This window comes from Ranitomeya variabilis, chromosome 1 (assembly GCF_051348905.1).
Source record: "Ranitomeya variabilis isolate aRanVar5 chromosome 1, aRanVar5.hap1, whole genome shotgun sequence".
Lineage (NCBI taxonomy): Eukaryota > Metazoa > Chordata > Amphibia > Anura > Dendrobatidae > Ranitomeya > Ranitomeya variabilis.
In genome coordinates, this window is record NC_135232.1 from 991,242,950 (window position 1) to 991,265,438 (window position 22,489).

The following is a 22,489-nucleotide window of genomic DNA, read 5'->3' on the forward strand; positions in this document are numbered from 1 at the left end:
ATTGTATAATATTACTAGTTCGGTCACAGCACTACCTGTGCAGCCCTCTGCTGCCTGCCTTCTGCCATTGTACACTATTACTAGTCCGGTCACAGCGCTACCTGTACAGCACTCTGCTGCCTGCCTTCTGCCATTGTATAATATTACTAGTCCGGTCACAGCGCTACCTGTACAGCACTCTGCTGCCTGCTTTCTGCCATTATATAATATTACTAGTCCGGTCACAGCACTACCTGTACAGCCCTCTGCTGCCTGCCTTCTGCCATTGTACAAATACAGCGCTACCTGAACAGCACTCTGCTGCCTTCTGCCATTGTACACTGTTACTAGTCCGGTCACAGCGCTACCTGTACAACCCTCTGCTGCCTGCCTTCTGCCATTGTATAATATTACTAGTCCGGTCACAGAGCTACCTGTACAGCCCTCTGCTGCCTGCCTTCTGCCATTGTATAATATTACTAGTCCGGTCACAGCGCTACCTGTACAGCCCTCTGCTGCCTGCCTTCTGCCATTGTATAATATTACTAGTCCGGTCACAGCGCTACCTGTACTGCCCTCTGCTGCCTGCCTTCTGCCATTGTATAATATTACTAGTCCGGTCACAGCGCTACCTGTACAGCCCTCTGCTGCCTGCCTTCTGCCATTGTACAATATTACTAGTCCGGTCACAGCGCTACCTGTACAGCACTCTGCTGCCTGCCTTCTGCCATTGTACAATATTACTAGTCCGGTCACAGCGCTACCTGTACAGCACTCTGCTGCCTGCCTTCTGCCATTGTACAATATTACTAGTCCGGTCACAGCACTACCTGTACAGCACTCTGCTGCCTGCCTTCTGCCATTGTACAATATTACTAGTCCGGTCACAGCACTACCTGTACAGCACTCTGCTGCCTGCCTTCTGCCATTGTACAATATTACTAGTCCGGTCACAGAGCCACCTGTACAGCCCTCTGCTGCCTGCCTTCTGCCATTGTATAATATTACTAGTCCGGTCACAGCACTACCTGTACAGCACTCTGCTGCCTGCCTTCTGCCATTGTATAATATTACTAGTCCGGTCACAGAGCTACCTGTACAGCCCTCTGCTGCCTGCCTTCTGCCATTGTATAATATTACTAGTCCGGTCACAGCACTACCTGTACAGCCCTCTGCTGCCTGCCTTCTGCCATTGTATAATATTACTAGTCCGGTCACAGCGCTACCTGTACAGCACTCTGCTGCCTGCCTTCTGCCATTATATAATATTACTAGTCCGGTCACAGCACTACCTGTACAGCCCTCTGCTGCCTGCCTTCTGCCATTGTACAAATACAGCGCTACCTGAACAGCACTCTGCTGCCTTCTGCCATTGTACACTGTTACTAGTCCGGTCACAGCGCTACCTGTACAACCCTCTGCTGCCTGCCTTCTGCCATTGTATAATATTACTAGTCCGGTCACAGCGCTACCTGTACAGCCCTCTGCTGCCTGCCTTCTGCCATTGTATAATATTACTAGTCCGGTCACAGCGCTACCTGTACAGCCCTCTGCTGCCTGCCTTCTGCCATTGTATAATATTACTAGTCCGGTCACAGCGCTACCTGTACAGCACTCTGCTGCCTGCCTTCTGCCATTGTACAATATTACTAGTCCGGTCACAGCGCTACCTGTACAGCACTCTGCTGCCTGCCTTCTGCCATTGTATAATATTACTAGTCCGGTCACAGAGCTACCTGTACAGCCCTCTGCTGCCTGCCTTCTGCCATTGTATAATATTACTAGTCCGGTCACAGCGCTCCCTGTACAGCACTCTGCTGCCTGCCTTCTGCCATTGTATAATATTACTAGTCCGGTCACAGCACTACCTGTACAGCACTCTGCTGCCTGCCTTCTGCCATTGTACAATATTACTAGTCCGGTCACAGAGCTACCTGTACAGCCCTCTGCTGCCTGCCTTCTGCCATTGTACAATATTACTAGTCCGGTCACAGCGCTACCTGTACAGCACTCTGCTGCCTGCCTTCTGCCATTGTATAATATTACTAGTCCGGTCACAGAGCTACCTGTAAAGCCCTCTGCTGCCTGCCTTCTGCCATTGTATATTACTAGTCCGGTCACAGCGCTACCTGTACAGCACTCTGCTGCCTGCCTTCTGCCATTGTATAATATTACTAGTCCGGTCACAGCGCTACCTGTACAGCACTCTGCTGCCTGCCTTCTGCCATTGTATAATATTACTAGTCCGGTCACAGCGCTACCTGTACAGCACTCTGCTGCCTGCCTTCTGCCATTGTATAATATTACTAGTCCGGTCACAGCGCTACCTGTACAGCACTCTGCTGCCTGCCTTCTGCCATTGTATAATATTACTAGTCCGGTCACAGAGCTACCTGTACAGCCCTATGCTGCCTGCCTTCTGCCATTGTATAATATTACTAGTCCGGTCACAGCACTACCTGTACAGCACTCTGCTGCCTGCCTTCTGCCATTGTACAATATTACTAGTCCGGTCACAGCGCTACCTGTGCAGCCCTCTGCTGCCTGCCTTCTGCCATTGTACAATATTACTAGTCCAGTCACAGCGCTACCTGTACAGCCCTCTGCTGCCTGCCTTCTGCCATTGTATAATATTACTAGTTCGGTCACAGCACTACCTGTGCAGCCCTCTGCTGCCTGCCTTCTGCCATTGTACAATATTACTAGTCCGGTCACAGCACTACCTGTACAGCCCTATGCTGCCTGCCTTCTGCCATTGTATAATATTACTAGTTCGGTCACAGCACTACCTGTGCAGCCCTCTGCTGCCTGCCTTCTGCCATTGTACACTATTACTAGTCCGGTCACAGCGCTACCTGTACAGCACTCTGCTGCCTGCCTTCTGCCATTGTATAATATTACTAGTCCGGTCACAGCGCTACCTGTACAGCACTCTGCTGCCTGCTTTCTGCCATTATATAATATTACTAGTCCGGTCACAGCACTACCTGTACAGCCCTCTGCTGCCTGCCTTCTGCCATTGTACAAATACAGCGCTACCTGAACAGCACTCTGCTGCCTTCTGCCATTGTACACTGTTACTAGTCCGGTCACAGCGCTACCTGTACAACCCTCTGCTGCCTGCCTTCTGCCATTGTATAATATTACTAGTCCGGTCACAGAGCTACCTGTACAGCCCTCTGCTGCCTGCCTTCTGCCATTGTATAATATTACTAGTCCGGTCACAGCGCTACCTGTACAGCCCTCTGCTGCCTGCCTTCTGCCATTGTATAATATTACTAGTCCGGTCACAGCGCTACCTGTACAGCCCTCTGCTGCCTGCCTTCTGCCATTGTATAATATTACTAGTCCGGTCACAGCGCTACCTGTACAGCCCTCTGCTGCCTGCCTTCTGCCATTGTACAATATTACTAGTCCGGTCACAGCGCTACCTGTACAGCACTCTGCTGCCTGCCTTCTGCCATTGTACAATATTACTAGTCCGGTCACAGCGCTACCTGTACAGCACTCTGCTGCCTGCCTTCTGCCATTGTACAATATTACTAGTCCGGTCACAGCACTACCTGTACAGCACTCTGCTGCCTGCCTTCTGCCATTGTACAATATTACTAGTCCGGTCACAGCACTACCTGTACAGCCCTATGCTGCCTGCCTTCTGCCATTGTATAATATTACTAGTCCGGTCACAGAGCTACCTGTACAGCCCTCTGCTGCCTGCCTTCTGCCATTGTATAATATTACTAGTCCGGTCACAGCGCTACCTGTACAGCACTCTGCTGCCTGCCTTCTGCCATTGTATAATATTACTAGTCCGGTCACAGCGCTACCCTGTACAGCACTCTGCTGCCTGCCTTCTGCCATTGTATAATATTACTAGTCCGGTCACAGCACTACCTGTACAGCACTCTGCTGCCTGCCTTCTGCCATTGTATAATATTACTAGTCCGGTCACAGCGCTACCTGTACAGCACTCTGCTGCCTGCCTTCTTCCATTGTATAATATTACTAGTCCGGTCACAGCACTACCTGTACAGCACTCTGCTGCCTGCCTTCTGCCATTGTATAATATTACTAGTCCGGTCACAGCACTACCTGTACAGCACTCTGCTGCCTGCCTTCTGCCATTGTATAATATTACTAGTCCGGTCACAGCACTACCTGTACAGCACTCTGCTGCCTGCCTTCTTCCATTGTATAATATTACTAGTCCGGTCACAGCGCTACCTGTACAGCACTCTGCTGCCTGCCTTCTGCCATTGTATAATATTACTAGTCCGGTCACAGCACTACCCTGTACAGCACTCTGCTGCCTGCCTTCTGCCATTGTATAATATTACTAGTCCGGTCACAGCACTACCTGTACAGCACTCTGCTGCCTGCCTTCTGCCATTGTATAATATTACTAGTCCGGTCACAGCGCTACCTGTACAGCACTCTGCTGCCTGCCTTCTTCCATTGTATAATATTACTAGTCCGGTCACAGCACTACCTGTACAGCACTCTGCTGCCTGCCTTCTGCCATTGTATAATATTACTAGTCCGGTCACAGCACTACCTGTACAGCACTCTGCTGCCTGCCTTCTGCCATTGTATAATATTACTAGTCCGGTCACAGCACTACCTGTACAGCACTCTGCTGCCTGCCTTCTTCCATTGTATAATATTACTAGTCCGGTCACAGCGCTACCTGTACAGCACTCTACTGCCTGCCTTCTGCCATTGTATAATATTACTAGTCCGGTCACAGCGCTACCCTGTACAGCACTCTGCTGCCTGCCTTCTGCCATTGTATAATATTACTAGTCCGGTCACAGCGCTACCTGTACAGCACTCTGCTGCCTGCCTTCTGCCATTGTATAATATTACTAGTCCGGTCACAGCGCTACCTGTACAGCACTCTGCTGCCTGCCTTCTGCCATTGTATAATATTACTAGTTCGGTCACAGCGCTACCTGTACAGCACTCTGCTGCCTGCCTTCTGCCATTGTATAATATTACTAGTCCGGTCACAGCGCTACCTGTACAGCACTCTGCTGCCTGCCTTCTGCCATTGTATAATATTACTAGTCCGGTCACAGCACTACCTGTACAGCCCTCTGCTGCCTGCCTTCTGCCATTGTATAATATTACTAGTCCGGTCACAGCGCTACCTGTACAGCACTCTGCTGCCTGCCTTCTGCCATTGTATAATATTACTAGTCCGGTCACAGCGCTACCTGTACAGCACTCTGCTGCCTGCCTTCTGCCATTGTATAATATTACTAGTCCGGTCACAGCACTACCTGTACAGCACTCTGCTGCCTGCCTTCTGCCATTGTATAATATTACTAGTCCGGTCACAGCACTACCTGTACAGCACTCTGCTGCCTGCCTTCTGCCATTGTATAATATTACTAGTCCGGTCACAGCGCTACCTGTACAGCACTCTGCTGCCTGCCTTCTGCCATTGTATAATATTACTAGTCCGGTCACAGCGCTACCTGTACAGCACTCTGCTGCCTGCCTTCTGCCATTGTATAATATTACTAGTCCGGTCACAGCGCTACCTGTACAGCACTCTGCTGCCTGCCTTCTGCCATTGTATAATATTACTAGTTCGGTCACAGCGCTACCTGTACAGCACTCTGCTGCCTGCCTTCTGCCATTGTATAATATTACTAGTCCGGTCACAGCGCTACCTGTACAGCACTCTGCTGCCTGCCTTCTGCCATTGTATAATATTACTAGTCCGGTCACAGCACTACCTGTACAGCCCTCTGCTGCCTGCCTTCTGCCATTGTATAATATTACTAGTCCGGTCACAGCGCTACCTGTACAGCCCTCTGCTGCCTGCCTTCTGCCATTGTATAATATTACTAGTCCGGTCACAGCGCTACCTGTACAGCACTCTGCTGCCTGCCTTCTGCCATTGTATAATATTACTAGTCCGGTCACAGCACTACCTGTACAGCACTCTGCTGCCTGCCTTCTGCCATTGTATAATATTACTAGTCCGGTCACAGCACTACCTGTACAGCACTCTGCTGCCTGCCTTCTGCCATTGTATAATATTACTAGTCCGGTCACAGCGCTACCTGTACAGCACTCTGCTGCCTGCCTTCTGCCATTGTATAATATTACTAGTCCGGTCACAGCGCTACCTGTACAGCACTCTGCTGCCTGCCTTCTGCCATTGTATAATATTACTAGTCCGGTCACAGCGCTACCTGTACAGCACTCTGCTGCCTGCCTTCTGCCATTGTATAATATTACTAGTCCGGTCACAGCGCTACCTGTACAGCACTCTGCTGCCTGCCTTCTGCCATTGTATAATATTACTAGTCCGGTCACAGCACTACCTGTACAGCACTCTGCTGCCTGCCTTCTGCCATTGTATAATATTACTAGTCCGGTCACAGCACTACCTGTACAGCACTCTGCTGCCTGCCTTCTGCCATTGTATAATATTACTAGTCCGGTCACAGCGCTACCTGTACAGCACTCTGCTGCCTGCCTTCTGCCATTGTATAATATTACTAGTCCGGTCACAGCACTACCTGTACAGCACTCTGCTGCCTGCCTTCTGCCATTGTATAATATTACTAGTCCGGTCACAGCGCTACCTGTACAGCCCTCTGCTGCCTGCCTTCTGCCATTGTATAATATTACTAGTTCGGTCACAGCACTACCTGTGCAGCCCTCTGCTGCCTGCCTTCTGCCATTGTATAATATTACTAGTCCGGTCACAGTACTACCTGTACAGCACTCTGCTGCCTGCCTTCTGCCATTGTACACTATTACTAGTCCGGTCACAGCGCTACCTGTACAGCCCTCTGCTGCCTGCCTTCTGCCATTGTATAATATTACTAGTCCGGTCACAGTACTACCTGTACAGCACTCTGCTGCCTGCCTTCTGCCATTGTACACTATTACTAGTCCGGTCACAGCGCTACCTGTACAGCACTCTGCTGCCTGCCTTCTGCCATTGTACAATATTACTAGTCCGGACACAGCGCTACCTGTACAGCCCTCTGCTGCCTGCCTTCTGCCATTGTACACTGTTACTAGTCCGGTCACAGCGCTACCTGTACAGCACTCTGCTGCCTGCCTTCTGCCATTGTATAATATTACTAGTCCGGTCACAGCGCTACCTGTACAGCACTCTGCTGCCTGCCTTCTGCCATTGTACAATATTACTAGTCCGGTCACAGCGCTACCTGTGCAGCCCTCTGCTGCCTGCCTTCTGCCATTGTATAATATTACTAGTCCGGTCACAGCGCTACCTGTGCAGCCCTCTGCTGCCTGCCTTCTGCCATTGTATAATATTACTAGTCCGGTCACAGCGCTACCTGTACAGCACTCTGCTGCCTGCCTTCTGCCATTGTATAATATTACTAGTCCGGTCACAGCACTACCTGTACAGCACTCTGCTGCCTGCCTTCTGCCATTGTATAATATTACTAGTCCGGTCACAGCACTACCTGTGCAGCCCTCTGCTGCCTGCCTTCTGCCATTGTATAATATTACTAGTCCGGTCACAGCGCTCCCTGTACAGCCCTCTGCTGCCTGCCTTCTGCCATTGTATAATATTACTAGTCCGGTCACAGCACTACCTGTACAGCCCTCTGCTGCCTGCCTTCTGCCATTGTATAATATTACTAGTTCGGTCACAGCACTACCTGTGCAGCCCTCTGCTGCCTGCCTTCTGCCATTGTATAATATTACTAGTCCGGTCACAGTACTACCTGTACAGCACTCTGCTGCCTGCCTTCTGCCATTGTACACTATTACTAGTCCGGTCACAGCGCTACCTGTACAGCCCTCTGCTGCCTGCCTTCTGCCATTGTATAATATTACTAGTCCGGTCACAGTACTACCTGTACAGCACTCTGCTGCCTGCCTTCTGCCATTGTACACTATTACTAGTCCGGTCACAGCGCTACCTGTACAGCACTCTGCTGCCTGCCTTCTGCCATTGTATAATATTACTAGTCCGGTCACAGCGCTACCTGTACAGCACTCTGCTGCCTGCCTTCTGCCATTGTACAATATTACTAGTCCGGACACAGCGCTACCTGTACAGCCCTCTGCTGCCTGCCTTCTGCCATTGTACACTATTACTAGTCCGGTCACAGCGCTACCTGTACAGCCCTCTGCTGCCTGCCTTCTGCCATTGTACAATATTACTAGTCCGGACACAGCGCTACCTGTACAGCCCTCTGCTGCCTGCCTTCTGCCATTGTACACTGTTACTAGTCCGGTCACAGCGCTACCTGTACAGCACTCTGCTGCCTGCCTTCTGCCATTGTATAATATTACTAGTCCGGTCACAGCGCTACCTGTACAGCACTCTGCTGCCTGCCTTCTGCCATTGTATAATATTACTAGTCCGGTCACAGCACTACCTGTACAGCCCTCTGCTGCCTGCCTTCTGCCATTGTATAATATTACTAGTCCGGTCACAGCACTACCTGTACAGCCCTCTGCTGCCTGCCTTCTGCCATTGTACAATATTACTAGTCCGGTCACAGCGCTACCTGTGCAGCCCTCTGCTGCCTGCCTTCTGCCATTGTATAATATTACTAGTCCGGTCACAGCGCTACCTGTGCAGCCCTCTGCTGCCTGCCTTCTGCCATTGTATAATATTACTAGTCCGGTCACAGCGCTACCTGTACAGCACTCTGCTGCCTGCCTTCTGCCATTGTATAATATTACTAGTCCGGTCACAGCACTACCTGTACAGCCCTCTGCTGCCTGCCTTCTGCCATTGTATAATATTACTAGTCCGGTCACAGCGCTCCCTGTACAGCCCTCTGCTGCCTGCCTTCTGCCATTGTATAATATTACTAGTCCGGTCACAGCGCTCCCTGTACAGCACTCTGCTGCCTGCCTTCTGCCATTGTATAATATTACTAGTCCGGTCACAGCACTACCTGTGCAGCCCTCTGCTGCCTGCCTTCTGCCATTGTATAATATTACTAGTCCGGTCACAGCGCTCCCTGTACAGCCCTCTGCTGCCTGCCTTCTGCCATTGTACAAATACAGCGCTACCTGTTCTATACCTCATACAACAGGTACGTGACCGCACTAGCCTTCCCGCCTTCTCAGGCATAGATGTCGTCATGGTGACCATACTAGCACGTGGTGCGGTGTCTGTGGCGCCCCTCCTTCTCAGGTTGAGACGTTACATCTAACAGAGGGGGCGTGACATCAGCGTTGTGAACACAACTAACCGCACTCACGGATTGGCTAACAGCGAGAGTCTGCCTAGGCTCACTCCATGCCGCTGTCCAATAAAAACCTCTACCGCTCCAGTGACGTAGTAGTGTGTAGCATGTGCAGCCAATCGGAGCTGAGGAAAACGATCACTCGGTGTTTGCGTGACAGCTGGGACTTCTCTGTCCCGGTGCTGAGGAGAGGAAGACCTGAACATATAAAGAGTCCGGTGAGCTCTGCGCTGTCAGACGGCGGTGACCTGGGAGAGGTGAGCGCCCTGTGTGTGTGTGGTGACTGAAGCCATCACTAATGTAGAGAGATAGAGCTGTGTGTGACGGCACAGATAGTGCTGCTCGTGTGTCTGGGTCTAATACTGTCCGTACATTACATGTGTGTGTACATGTTGTGCTGCTTGTCCATTACGGCCACTAATTTGCCAATACCTACTGTATACTGTCAGTCAATCTCATACACCTGATGATACCGGTGTACTTATTTTGAAAATCCATGTGATAATGGCTGTATAATTAATTTTACAAGTTTTCCCGCCTGACACAAGATAATCAGTTTATGGGTCCAGTTATATCTGGCTTATAAAGGTTAGTGTTAATGATGCTATTGAAGCCATTCTGAAATGGATTTGTAAAGTGAGTACTCCAGCCTCATCAGGTGTAAGCGTGCGATGTAATAATGTTTGTGTCCTGACATCTGGAGATTTATACCCCAACTTGTCTTCTATCGCAGGATCCCCTGCCATCTGCGCCTGCCATCCTCCATGTACCAGGGGTCAGACATGGCTTCCAACGACAGTGTCCTTAGCTCCGCGTCTCTGGCTGTGGAATACATTGACTCTCTGCTCCCAGACAATCCTCTGCAGGAGCCCTTTAAGCACGCCTGGACCTACATGCTGGACCACTACACCAAGTTCCAGATTGCCACCTGGGGGTCCCTCATCGTCCACGAGCTGATCTACTTCCTCTTCTGTTTACCTGCCTTTCTCTTTCAGTTCATGCCTTTTATGCAGAGGTTTAAAATCCAGCAGGTTTGTACTCTGCGCGTATGGTGTGTTATGTAGGGCGATGTGAGGCTGCATGTAGTGTGTGACAGTGGGACAGGCCGTCCAGCAAGCTGCTGTCCCCCTGATCACTACCTCAAGGGAATCTGGCACCAGGTTTATTTCTACCCCTCCGGCGAGCAGCCCGACGTAGGGACAGAGACCCTGATTCCAGCGTTGATTGATGCAGTTTGTTTTATCTGCTGGAGATCTACTCTGAATGCTGGGCTGTGTATAACCCCACCCACTCCACTGACTGGCAGCTTTCTGTGTTCACTGTGCATAGGCAGAAAGCTGCCAATCATTGGTGGGGGAGGGGTTATATGAAGGACTACAAGGCAGCAGGCTCACTAGTCCTTTAGTAATAATTTCCTGCTGATAGCAGTCATTTAATCAAAACCACAACAAGCAGCCGAGTAAGTGACACATCGCTGGAATCATGGTCTCTGCTCCTACATTATACTGCTCTCAGATTAGGTAGCAAAAGTTTGCTTTTTTTTAAAAGGAGTATTCTCAATTTAGACGCAAAATATGCCATTTTGGTCTGGTATATGTGAGTCCCACCTCTGGAATTTGAACCTGGCGAAAGGTTTCTTCTGGCCACTATATGTGACCAAGGTGGCTGCACTTGCTTGACTGTTCCCATAACCTATTCATTTTCCATCTAGATTAAAGTAGCCCTCATCCTATGAACATTTTTATCTTAATACATTGCAGGCATCATATTATATGACACTGTGTACTTACAGTTGGCCATTTTGCCTTTCTACCCAGCTAATTCTACTCTTTCCATTAGGTCTATGACATCACGTGATTATAAACTGACTAGCTCTATCCTTCTAAGCTCTATGTAGAAATAGGAGGTCAGTTTCCTTGTATGAGTCATAAGTCACTGCAAAAGTCCCTGGCAGGGGGAGGGGGGAGCAGCTGAGTCAGGAGTTTAAGGGGGGAATGATTTCTGCAGGGACAAAAGACTTTCTGTTTCTACATAGAGCAAAGAAAAAAGCAGAATTAGCTGGGTAGAAAGGGAAAATGAGCAATTGTAAGTACAGAGTGCTATATAATATGATGACTGTAATATATTAAGAGGATAAAAACTTTGGTGGGAGGAGAAGGAGGAGGGCTTCTTTAAAGGAAACCTCTCACCAGGTTTGGCCGATACGAGTTACAGCCACCGCCTTTCAGGGCTTATCTACATTATTCTATAATGCTGTAGATAAGGCCCCTGATCTGACCTGGAAAAGAAGAAAAATAAGTTTTATTATACTCAACCGCGGGCGATCCGGTCCGATGGGTGTCGCAGGTCCGGGTCCCTTTTTTTTTTTTTTTTTGTCTGCTGCGATGGTGCAATAAGAGGTGAACAAAACAGCATATCTACCTCACAATGGTATTTATGAAAAAAAATAAAAAATAAGCCTTCACCCAGCCCCAGATCCCGAGAAATTAAAATTCTTCCTGTCTTGGAAAATGGAGACATAAGCAAAATGTTGCTTCTTTCACATTTCCGAATTTTGCTTTCAACACTAAAAAAAAAAAATAACCCTGTACAAGTTTGGCATCTACGTGCTCCTTACTGACCTGGGGAGTCCTATTGCCAGGTCAGTTTTACCGTGTAGTGAACAGGGTAAATTAAAAGGGAAAAAAACAATTGTGACATTGCACTTATTTTGCGATTTGAACGCACTTGGAATTTTTTTGCCCACTTTCCAGCTCTTCACATAATTCAACGAATGGTGTTATTGAAAAGAACAACTTATCTCGCAAAAAAAAAAAAAACAAGTCCTCAAATGGCTATGGGGAGGGAAAAAAAAAAAAAAAAAAGTTCTGACTCTTGGAATAAGGGAAGGAAAAAAGAAAGCGCAAAAAAACCCTGAAAAATTGCAAGATCATGAAGGGGTTAATATAGGCCATCAATTTAAAAGTCTCAGAAAACCTAAAACCTAATAGAGATCCATATTGCTCTGCTTGTTCGGATCTAAGCTTCACTTCTGCTTGTGTTACAGGATAGGCCGGAAACCTGGGAAGGCCAATGGAGGTGCTTTAAAATGCTCCTCTTCAACCATTTCTGCATTCAGCTGCCATTGATCTGTGGGACATACTACTTCACTGAATTTTTTAACATTCCATATGACTGGGATAATATGCCTAGATGGTAAGTATCCGGACTAAGAAACAATAAATCTAAAATATTCAGTATTCTAGTTTGTATATCATAGATGGCTACAATGCAAAGTCCATGTCAAACCAAGCAACTTTGCAACATATCCTCACCATTCTCATGAATAAAGGTTTTTTTTTTTAATTTTCTAGTTTACTGCTCATTACCAATGGTTACCGACCACCTTTGCAATGTATCAGAGCTGACCGCTCTCCGAGACAAGGAGCGCAGTGCTTACAAGCTCTTTGCTATGTAGCTTGCAAGCCCTGCTCTGAAACTGCCTGGGTCAGTGTACCGGCCAGCTGCTGCGCTCGTCTGTTACAGCATTGGAGAGCCCACTGCTCAGCCAGCCACTGGCCAAACCTACAGTCATGAGCGGAACATTGCCCCCAGCAAACAGGAAGTCCGGAGTCTGAAGTGCGGCGCCCTTTAAGCCCAAGTACATGAACACACCCGTATCGCCTCCTTACCAATGTTGTCTTGTCTTGTAGGTATACATTATGTGCGCAGTGTTTTGGCTGTGCAGTCATTGAAGACGCCTGGCATTATTTCCTGCATCGTCTCCTGCACCATAAGAGCATTTACAAGCATATCCACAAAGTACATCATGAGTTTGCAGTAAGTTCAGAGTCTGTCTACAGCGCTGTGCTGTACTGAACTCTTAAAGGGAATCTGTCAGCAGGTTTTTGCTACCTCATCTGAGAACTGCCTGATGTAGGCAAAGAAAAGCTGAATACAACAATGTCTCACTTAGATTACTGGGTAAAGATTTAGACTTCGATTTAGAACTGTAGCAGAGCTGAGGAAGCTAACCCCGCCCACACCAAAGCTGACCCCGCCCACACCAGTCTCTGTATATACAATGTCCATAGACAGTGAGCTGCCTATCCCAGAAGGGGCGTGTTGGACTAGCATAAGCTGTGCTGCTGTGTCCCAGCAATGATCAGCTTCTGCTGCTAAAAGAATTGCAAACAAAAGGAGAGAGGCATTGCTGAAACCTGTGTTTTAACCCCTAAGGCTACGTTCACATTTGCGTTGTGCGCCGCAGCGTCGGCGCCGCAGCGCACAACGCAAACAAAAACGCATGCACAACGCTGCGTTTTGCGCCGCATGCGTCGTTTTTTTCATTGAATTTGGACGCAGCAAAAATGCAACTTGCTGCGTCCTCTGCGCCCCGACGCGGGCGCCGCAGCGACGCATGCGGCGCAAAACGCAAGTGCGCCGCATGTCCATGCGCCCCCATGTTAAATATAGGGACGCATGCGGCGCCGCTGCGGCGCCCGACGCTGCGGCGCTGGCCGCAAATGTGAACGTAGCCTAACTCATGATGTGTTCAGATTACATAGCAAAAACCTGCTGACAGATTCCCTTTAATCTCGCCCCACATTTAGGCCATTATTCTTCAGCACTCTGTGTTAGTAGTATATATTTTTACAAGCGTTTCTGGGAGCAGCCTTTAATTCACAATAATTTGTACTTGTGTTTTTTGTTTTTTTTGTTCAATTCCTATATGGAAAAATGCCAAACCCATAGCGCGCTACGTGACCAGAACCGCGGTCCTTTGTAATGTGGTGTACATTTCACTATTGACTTTAGGCCGTGATGCCATGTTCTGTCCTAAAATCTGCTGAGTTTAACAGTTATAAACTTTATTTCTTATAACAGTTCAAGCAAAGTAAATTTTTAAGGACTATTCCTATCTCCAAGATCCTATCACAGTTTGTAATAATATTAGCAGATACCTCCAATTAGAAATGTAGTATAGGGTTTTTTTAAAATTATTATCTATGTCCCCTTCCTCATGTGCAGGCGTTATAGGTATCCATGGTTACGATCACTAGCAATTAGCTAACTAACTGTCACTTCATCAGTGGATGTAACCATGGATACCAAAGGTCCTGCAATGCCTGCACATGAGTAAAGGGACATAACGAGTCAAAAAACTGTACTACATTTCTAATTGGGGTTGTTTGCTAATATTATTATTATTATTTTACTACTACACATTGGGAAGGGTCTTGGAGATGGGAATACCCCTTCCATTTCATGAAAACTGATGCAAATTTACTGTGAGGTTTTTTTTCCTATGGGCTTTTATGGAGAGCCTTCAAAAATTCATGTAAAAAATTTTGCTTCATTTTTGCACTAAAAAAGCTGAAAATAAATACTGCACTAGTGACACATCAGCAAAGGGGAATACACTGAAAAAATGCAGTATTTTTGCTCATAGGGAATTGTTCTATCTGGCCCCATGAAATGTACATGTCCAAAAAATGTGTGTGAGGCCAGAATTAAGATAATGTGTTTGCCTGCAAAATACTCCATACAGCTCTGTAAGTCCAGTTCTGTGTTGATTGCTGACGCGCTTCCTCCGTGTCCCACAGTCCCCATTCGGCATGCAGGCGGAATATGCTCACCCTTATGAAACCCTCATTTTGGGAGCCGGATTCTTCATTGGCATTCTGGTCTTCTGCAATCACGTCATTCTCCTGTGGGCCTGGGTTATTGTCAGACTGATGGAAACCATAGATGTTCACAGGTAAGCAGCCTTTCCACTTATCTTGTGACGTGTAACCAGTGTGTCATACAAGGAAGAAAAAAGAAGGTTCCAGCTTCCATAAGAAGTGCAAAGTTCAGTGGCCATCCATATTCTTCTCACCAGGAGGCCTTTCTCCAGTGCTGTGTGTAGGCTGATGCCTGAGAACAACGTTTATTTGCACTAAACTTTTTTTGTGTATATATATATATATATATATATATATATATATATATATATATATATATATATATATATATATATATATATATATATATAAAATATTTTTTTTCTAGCTTTCTAACATCTTGCTGAACAAGTCATGTAATTGCTAATGATGTTCCCTCTCAGACTTTCATTGGGTGTCCTGCCCTTCCAATATCATTGGAATCATCCACTCCTCTAATGAGCTGCCAGACATTTTAACTTACTACCTAAAATAAAATATGTGTTAAAGGGAACCTGTCACATTGTACATGAACTCCGCTCTGTGGGCACCATGGTATAGAAGATCGGCCTGTTAATAACTCTATTTACCTGCAGATTTGCACCTCTCAGTGTATAGTGAGTGGTGGCTGTAGCCGTTCCCCCCAGCACTGACAGACAGGCGGTGACAGACCGTGTGCCGACGCCACCCCTATGGCGGAAACCCTAATGCTGCCGTGTTCCTCTCTTCCCAGTAGCGGAGCGCTCAGTGCTGGCGCCTCACAGTGTCAGAATGCTATTAACACTATATCTGCAGGTTAATAGTGTTGTTTTACATGACCGGTTCACTTTTAGGGTATGTGCACACGTTCAGGAATTTTTGCGTGTTTTTCGCGATAAAAACGCATGAAAAACGCATACATATGCATCCTATCATTTAGAATGCATTCCGCATTTTTTGTGCACATGATGCATTTTTTTCCGCAAAAAAAATGCATTGCGGGAAAAGACGCATCATGTTCATTATTTTTGCGGATTTCCCATTATATTATGGCATTTGGAGTGTCTGGAAAAAAATGCAAAAAATCTGCAAAAAAAACGCGAAAAATACGCATGCAGAATTCCTGAGGAAAACGTCAGGTTTATCTCAGGAAAATTCTGCATGCATTCCGGACGTGTGCACATACCCTCAACCTCATTCAGATGTCAGTGTAACCTGCTCTGTAGATGAACCGTGAGGCGTGGACTTCCCACGGTCTCGCAACCTGAATTTGGCAGCCTTGTATTTTCCTATGAAGGTGTCAAGTTCAGGTCATGAGAACCGTGGCCAGTCCGCACATCATGGTCCGTACACAGATGGTCATGGTCGGTACACAGATGATCATGGTCGGTACACAGATGGTCATGGGCCGTACACAGATGGTCATGGGCCGTACACAGATGGTCATGGGCCGTACACAGATGGTCATGGGCCGTACACAGATGGTCATGGGCCGTACACAGATGGTCATGGGCCGTACACAGATGGTCATGGGCCGTACACAGATGGTCATGGGCCGTACACAGATGGTCATGGGCCATACACAGATCCTGTTACCTGGTCGTCTGGATGAAGCTGTAGACTGCAAGATCACTGTGACACAATCATTCCTAGGGACACTCGTTCACCATAAGTTTGCAGTGTAAATGATCCTTTAGATCCCCAATCACACATGGCCAATTCTAAGTCTTTACATCGGTAGAATTTTTGTCCCACAACGATCTGAACATTGACCAAAGTGTAAGTTGATTGCCGCTCATTTAATAACATTTGATGGAAGGGTTTTGTGCTAATGATCATTGATAAGAAGATAATTTTTTATTAACAGTAGTCAAGTTGACAAACAGACACAATTGTGTCAAAAAGGAGAATAAACATGTTTACAAAAAGTTTTTGAAACAGTCCCCCAGATGGCTTTTAGTTCACCATAAAAGATGAGACTAGCAATAATTAAATGATCGTTCTCTTAAGGTACCGTTACACTAAACGACTTACCAACGATCACGACCAGCGATACGACCTGGCCGTGATCGTTGGTAAGTCGTTGTGTGGTCCCTGGGGAGCTGTCGCTGGGGAGCTGTCACACAGACAGCTCTCTCCAGCGACCAAGGATCAGGGGAACGACTTCGGCATCGTTGAAACTGTCTTCAACGATGCCGAAGTCCCCCTGCAGCACCCGGGTAACCAGGGTAAACATCGGGTTACTAAGTGCAGGGCCGCGCTTAATAACCCGATATTTACCCTGGTTACCATTGTAAAAGTTAAAAAAAAAAAACACTACATACTCACATTCTGATGTCTGTCACGTCCCCTGCCGGCGTCCACAGGGTTAAAACTGCTTTCGGCAGGAGCGCTGGTAATGCACGCGCTGCTGCCGAGAGCTTCCCTGCACTGAATGTGTCAGCGCCGGCAGTAACAGCGGTGACGTCGCCGCTGTGCTCTGTTTTACGGCCGGCGCTGACACATTCAGTGCAGGGAAGCTCTCGGCAGCAGCGCGTGCATATTAGCAGCGCTCTTGCCGAAAGCAGTTTTAACCCTGTGGACGCCGGCGGGGGACGTGACAGACATTAGAATGAGAGTATGTACTGTTTTTTTTTTGTTTTTGTTTTAACTTTTACAATGGTAACCAGGGTAAATATCGGGTTACTAAGCGCGGCCATGCACTTAGTAACCCGATATTTACCCTGGTTACAAGTTAACACATCGCTGGATCGGCGTCACACACGCCGATCCAGCGATGACAGCGGGTGATCAGCGACCAAAAAAAGGTCCTGATCATTCCCATCGACCAACGATCTCCCAGCTGGGGCCTGATCGTTGGTCACTGTCACATATAATGAGATCGTTAGCGGGATCGTTGCTACGTCACCAAAAGCGTGACGTTGCAACGATATCGTTATGTGTGACTCAGCCTTTACTGAATCGTTCATTTAAGTACTTATTACCCCACATAAAAGGCCTTTAAAATTAAGCCATGATAATCCACTCCAAAACTGGCTAATGGTAACTAATGTAGCCAGTGATGAGCGAACGTGCTTGAATAAGGTGTTATCTGAGCATGCTCATGTGCTCATCCGCGTCTGCATGTCTCATGGCTGTTCACATCTAACAAACAGGTAATCCCTGCATGTGTTGTAGCCGTCAAACAGTTGCGAGACATGCAGCCGCGGGGAATTGAGCATATTTTTTGAGCACGCCGAAGACACTACAGTAGTTTAGCACCCGAGCATGCTCAGATAACACCTTATCCAAGAAGGTTCTCTCATCACCATTTGTGACCTATAGAACCAATCAAAGCTCAGCTTTATTCCTTGAGATGCTTTGGAAAACTATAAGCTGCCCTCTGGTTGCTCTAAGTCTTAGTAGTAGACTAGTTTTGAGAAATGAGGCCCAATGTGTTCCCCAGAAATCCTCCTTGCCAGTTAGCATTGTCGCAGTGGCTGTGAAATCATTGTGCCTGTAGCCGTCTTATGATTGTGTAGGCTTTTGTTACATGGATTGGGTCGTAATTTTGCGCTGTCTTCTCTCCCAGTGGTTACGACATTCCCTTGAATCCGCTGCATCTCGTCCCCTTCTATGCCGGGGCACGCTTCCATGATTTCCATCACATGAACTTCGTAGGTAACTACGCATCGACCTTTACATGGTGGGACAAACTCTTCAACACCGATTCTCAGTACATCAGCTACAGACATAAAGTGAAGACAGAGGACGGGAAGAAGATGAAATAATTCATTTCCTAAAATGACTGCTTAATTCTCCATCATATGGATCGCGAATTGCTCTTAATGAAATCCGCAATGTGCCACAGGTGGAGTCCACGCTGATTTGTATGGAGCGGGTGGGACACACAAGCACCAAGTGGGATTCGGCCACACATCCTCTTACAGCCGCCATTGTACAAATGCCGCATTGGGCCTTACAGTCAGACTGAGAACCTTAATAAGCAGCCCTCTACCAGCTCAGCCGGCTGCCACTCACGGACTGTCGGAAGATACAAGGACTGCAAGAATATTCCGCTTTTGTCACCTTCATCCACATCATGATTGACTTTCCACTTTGTGAAATGTTCCGTTTTTATTTTTCTACATAGCGCATATTTTAATTATTTAACTCTTTCATTCCCAACCTCAACTAAAGATGGCATCTTCAGTTGTGGTATCGAAAATGTGGTGATGTCTGTTGGCGAGGTACGATTGCCACCACTAATTCATGCACACCCCTTATTCTGGTCAGCGTTTCTCATGGTAAGGGCTTATTCACAACTCTGTTTTTTGGGGTTTTTTTGCGTAAGCGAAAAAGGGGCAGAGTTTCATCAGCGACTAGTCCGATTTTTAGCAGGTTTTTTCACAAGTGGGAAAAAGTTTCACCACTTTCCGCACTCGGATGGTTTCTGAGTGTTCTTCAGGATTTTTTTTTTTTATGGACCCATAGACTTGCATTGCAGATTTTGATCCTACCTCTGGATCAAGTTCGGACATGTCTCAGCAATTTTGCATGGAACAACTGTTCTGTGAAAAAATCACAGACATGTGACTGACCACATTCGCCATATAGGTACAATCTGTGAAAAACACGGATAGCACTCGGACAGTAGCGAGTGACTTGTGAATAAGACCTTGGCCAGATCAGTGTGGCACAGCAGGACTAGGTCTGTGTTTCCAGGAAACCTCACACTGCAAAGAATAAATGTGTAGGAGTTATTGCATTTTGCACTTTATGAATTGAGACCTTTTCCTTTATTGTGGTGCATATTCAGATATATAGTAATACGTTTGGGAAAATTACTACTCAATCATGTATCTACTGTTTTCTTGGCCCAGACCATCTGACCAGATATTATGCCATGGGAGAGTAAGGTGATCAGGTTAAGGAAATCTGCAGCGGATTCCACAAATCTTCACCCCCAACACTAGTGCTGTAATACGTCACAGATCTTCGGGATGTATCCTATGTAATCCAAAAATGTCACTAGCGATGACATTGAAGTGGTGCCTCATGTCTGTTGTCTAAGGGGCTGTCTAGTCTTCTGCAAGCAAAGCTTCTCTTTCTTTATCGCTTCATTGGGGGACACAGGTAACCATGGGTGTATGCTGCTGTCGCTAGGAGGCTGACACTATGTAAAAAATGGAAAATAGCTCCTCCTCTGCAGTATACACCCACCGACAGGCAGGAAGTACCCCAGTTTAAGCTTAGTGTCTGTAGGAGGAGCTTCTCTATTGCATGGTGAAAACTTCCCCAGATTCCTGGTATGTTTGGTTGGCATATTGTGTGGGTGGACGCTTTCTTTTCTATAGGCTACGTTTCTACAATGAGTTTTTGATGTGCAGCAAAGTAAGTAAAGTGGGTTACTTTATTCGTAAAAAACGTCAAAATAGCCTTACATCCGGAGGTTAAAAAATTCTCCTGGATCTAGCCATGCTCATGTGGATAGCTCACAGAGGATTGTCTTTCCACTCATACATCGTAACTGACCAAGCAGCTGTGAGTCCAAGAAATTCTGTTTTTCACGCAGAAACTTTAGTATATAAAAATTGTTCTACCATGATGAAGCGTTTACTGCATAAGACTATAAAACCCCTTCCGGATGGCTAGATCTGACCCAGCAGATCAGGTCAGTGTAGTCGTCATGTCTTTACGGTTTCCCATACACCAAGCACAGGGTTACGAGATGCCACCATCTAGTTTGGCTGTGGACACATTGATCTCGAAACATGCAGTGTTCAAGGACTGACCTGTCCTGGAAACCCTAATCTAGGCCTTTGCTTCTCTGTGTTAAGGGCACATCAGTACATTGAGATTTTTTTTTCTAGAGTACATTAAAGCCTGCTTGCACATGGGTAACATGAGAACCTTGGGTCTAGATTCGCATTGATACGGCTTGGCACTTACATTGCATTTTTTTTTTAACCTCAGGTTTATTTTTTTTTTTTTTCAATGGTGAAATAAATTGTTAATCACTGATCCATGGTTGTCTGCAGTACGGAATTATTCACCTGAGCCTATACTAGTTTATTTGTCTGTACATCCAGGACAAGAACCACCCTGAAGCTTTAAGAGAAATCGATATTTTATTTTTTGTTTTTTCTGCACATTTTCTGGTAAGTTGAAGCATATTAGTCAGCCATATGTTATATTGAGGACTATGGTACGCGCTGCCCCAGGGAAGAGACCGTCATGCTATATTTTTGCTATACCAATATTACAAAGCTCTTCCTCTGCCTTCCTACCGCACAATCTCCATCAGGTCTACCGTTCCGCACATAGCCATTTTAGGTTCTTTTATTTATTTTTCTTTTGTGCTTTTGGAGGCAGTGCTTTATAAGGAACATCTTCAGTAGCAGAAGTCCCATTTACATTACAGCCGACATGTGAGGGGCAGAGGGAACTCTGATCCCAGATGTTTAACCTCCTAGATGCTGTGCTCAATAGTATTTAGGCGGGTAGATGAAGGGAGCATTTTCTGAAACACATGATCTTGGGGTGTCACTATTGCAGCTGTGAGCCTACCAAGGGTCTAAACTAGGGGTGTCCAACCTTTTAGCGTCTCTGGAGCATATTGGAAAAAAAGTCGTCTTGGGTCACACAAGGCCATTTGGTCACATGACCATGATGTCACCAAAGCTCCTTCTTCCCTTGGGAACTGGAATGATTATGCAAAACTGCTATTATCAGTGCAGTTTCTGTTTTGTGTTTTTTTTTTTCAAATGTTGCAATGGTATGCTGAAATATTATTGATAATCGCTGCAGGCAGTCACCATGAGCACATATAACGTCTGATGGAGTCAATTCTACTGTCTGCATTTGGTAGAAACACACTAGAATCCGCACACCGTCTCATGAGTACCAATGGCAAGAGCGCATGAACGTTTAGCTTATGTGACATTGCGACATATAGTCACAAAAAAACTCAACATTTTAAGGAAATTTACAATTTTGTATTGAGATGCATTTATATATCCTTCCTGGGCCACATGTGGTCTAAACGCTTGCATCAACTGTCAGATTATTAGTTCGTGCCATGACCAGCACAGACCCAACACATAAAGAGACCAACAACCAGATACGAAATAAAATTGAATATTTGTTAAATAGTCAAAAAATGAGGTTAAAAAATACCACCTATTGGAGGAGGCGTAAGGCACAGCCGGGGAAGACATTCTGGGTGCAAACCGCATCATTGAGGCTATTAAGCGACCGTGGATCTGCTACATGTAAGTTGATTGCAGCCATTTACTGACCTGTTTACACAACCACATTCCTCCGCGCATCAAATAATCCTCAAGATGGTCTTCCTGTGCACATAGAACATCCTGAGAACATTTTGGTTCATTAGTCGTGTGTTTGCCGGCCTGATTAGATGGCCCAACAGTCCGGAAAAACATTAATTAGCAGAAATCTCATTCCCGAGTTTTAGCTAATCTAAATGGGTCCTTACTATTTATTGGGAACATAAGCATTGTGGCGTCCCATGACAGGCAGTAATGCTGTAGTACACAGAGTGCACCAACGCATTATATCGTCACCCAGAAGATCACTTTCTGAAGTTAACTTGTGGGATTAGAAAGCATAATTGGATAAAAAAATTGGCCATTAAAGTAT

At 46.5% G+C, this 22,489-nt stretch overlaps 1 protein-coding gene across 1 annotated transcript; it reads left to right on the top strand.

The window, feature by feature from the left end:
• The first annotated feature begins 9,305 nt into the window (after nucleotides 1–9,305).
• MSMO1 (methylsterol monooxygenase 1) lies at nucleotides 9,306–20,853 on the top strand. Its single transcript, XM_077279464.1, has 6 exons — nucleotides 9,306–9,442; nucleotides 9,919–10,216; nucleotides 12,232–12,380; nucleotides 12,878–13,004; nucleotides 14,771–14,925; nucleotides 18,420–20,853. Exons 2-6 carry the CDS (start codon nucleotides 9,950–9,952, stop codon nucleotides 18,616–18,618), a joined length of 897 nt encoding a protein of 298 aa, XP_077135579.1. The 5' UTR covers nucleotides 9,306–9,442; nucleotides 9,919–9,949; the 3' UTR covers nucleotides 18,619–20,853.
• The last annotated feature ends 1,636 nt before the right edge of the window (nucleotides 20,854–22,489 follow it).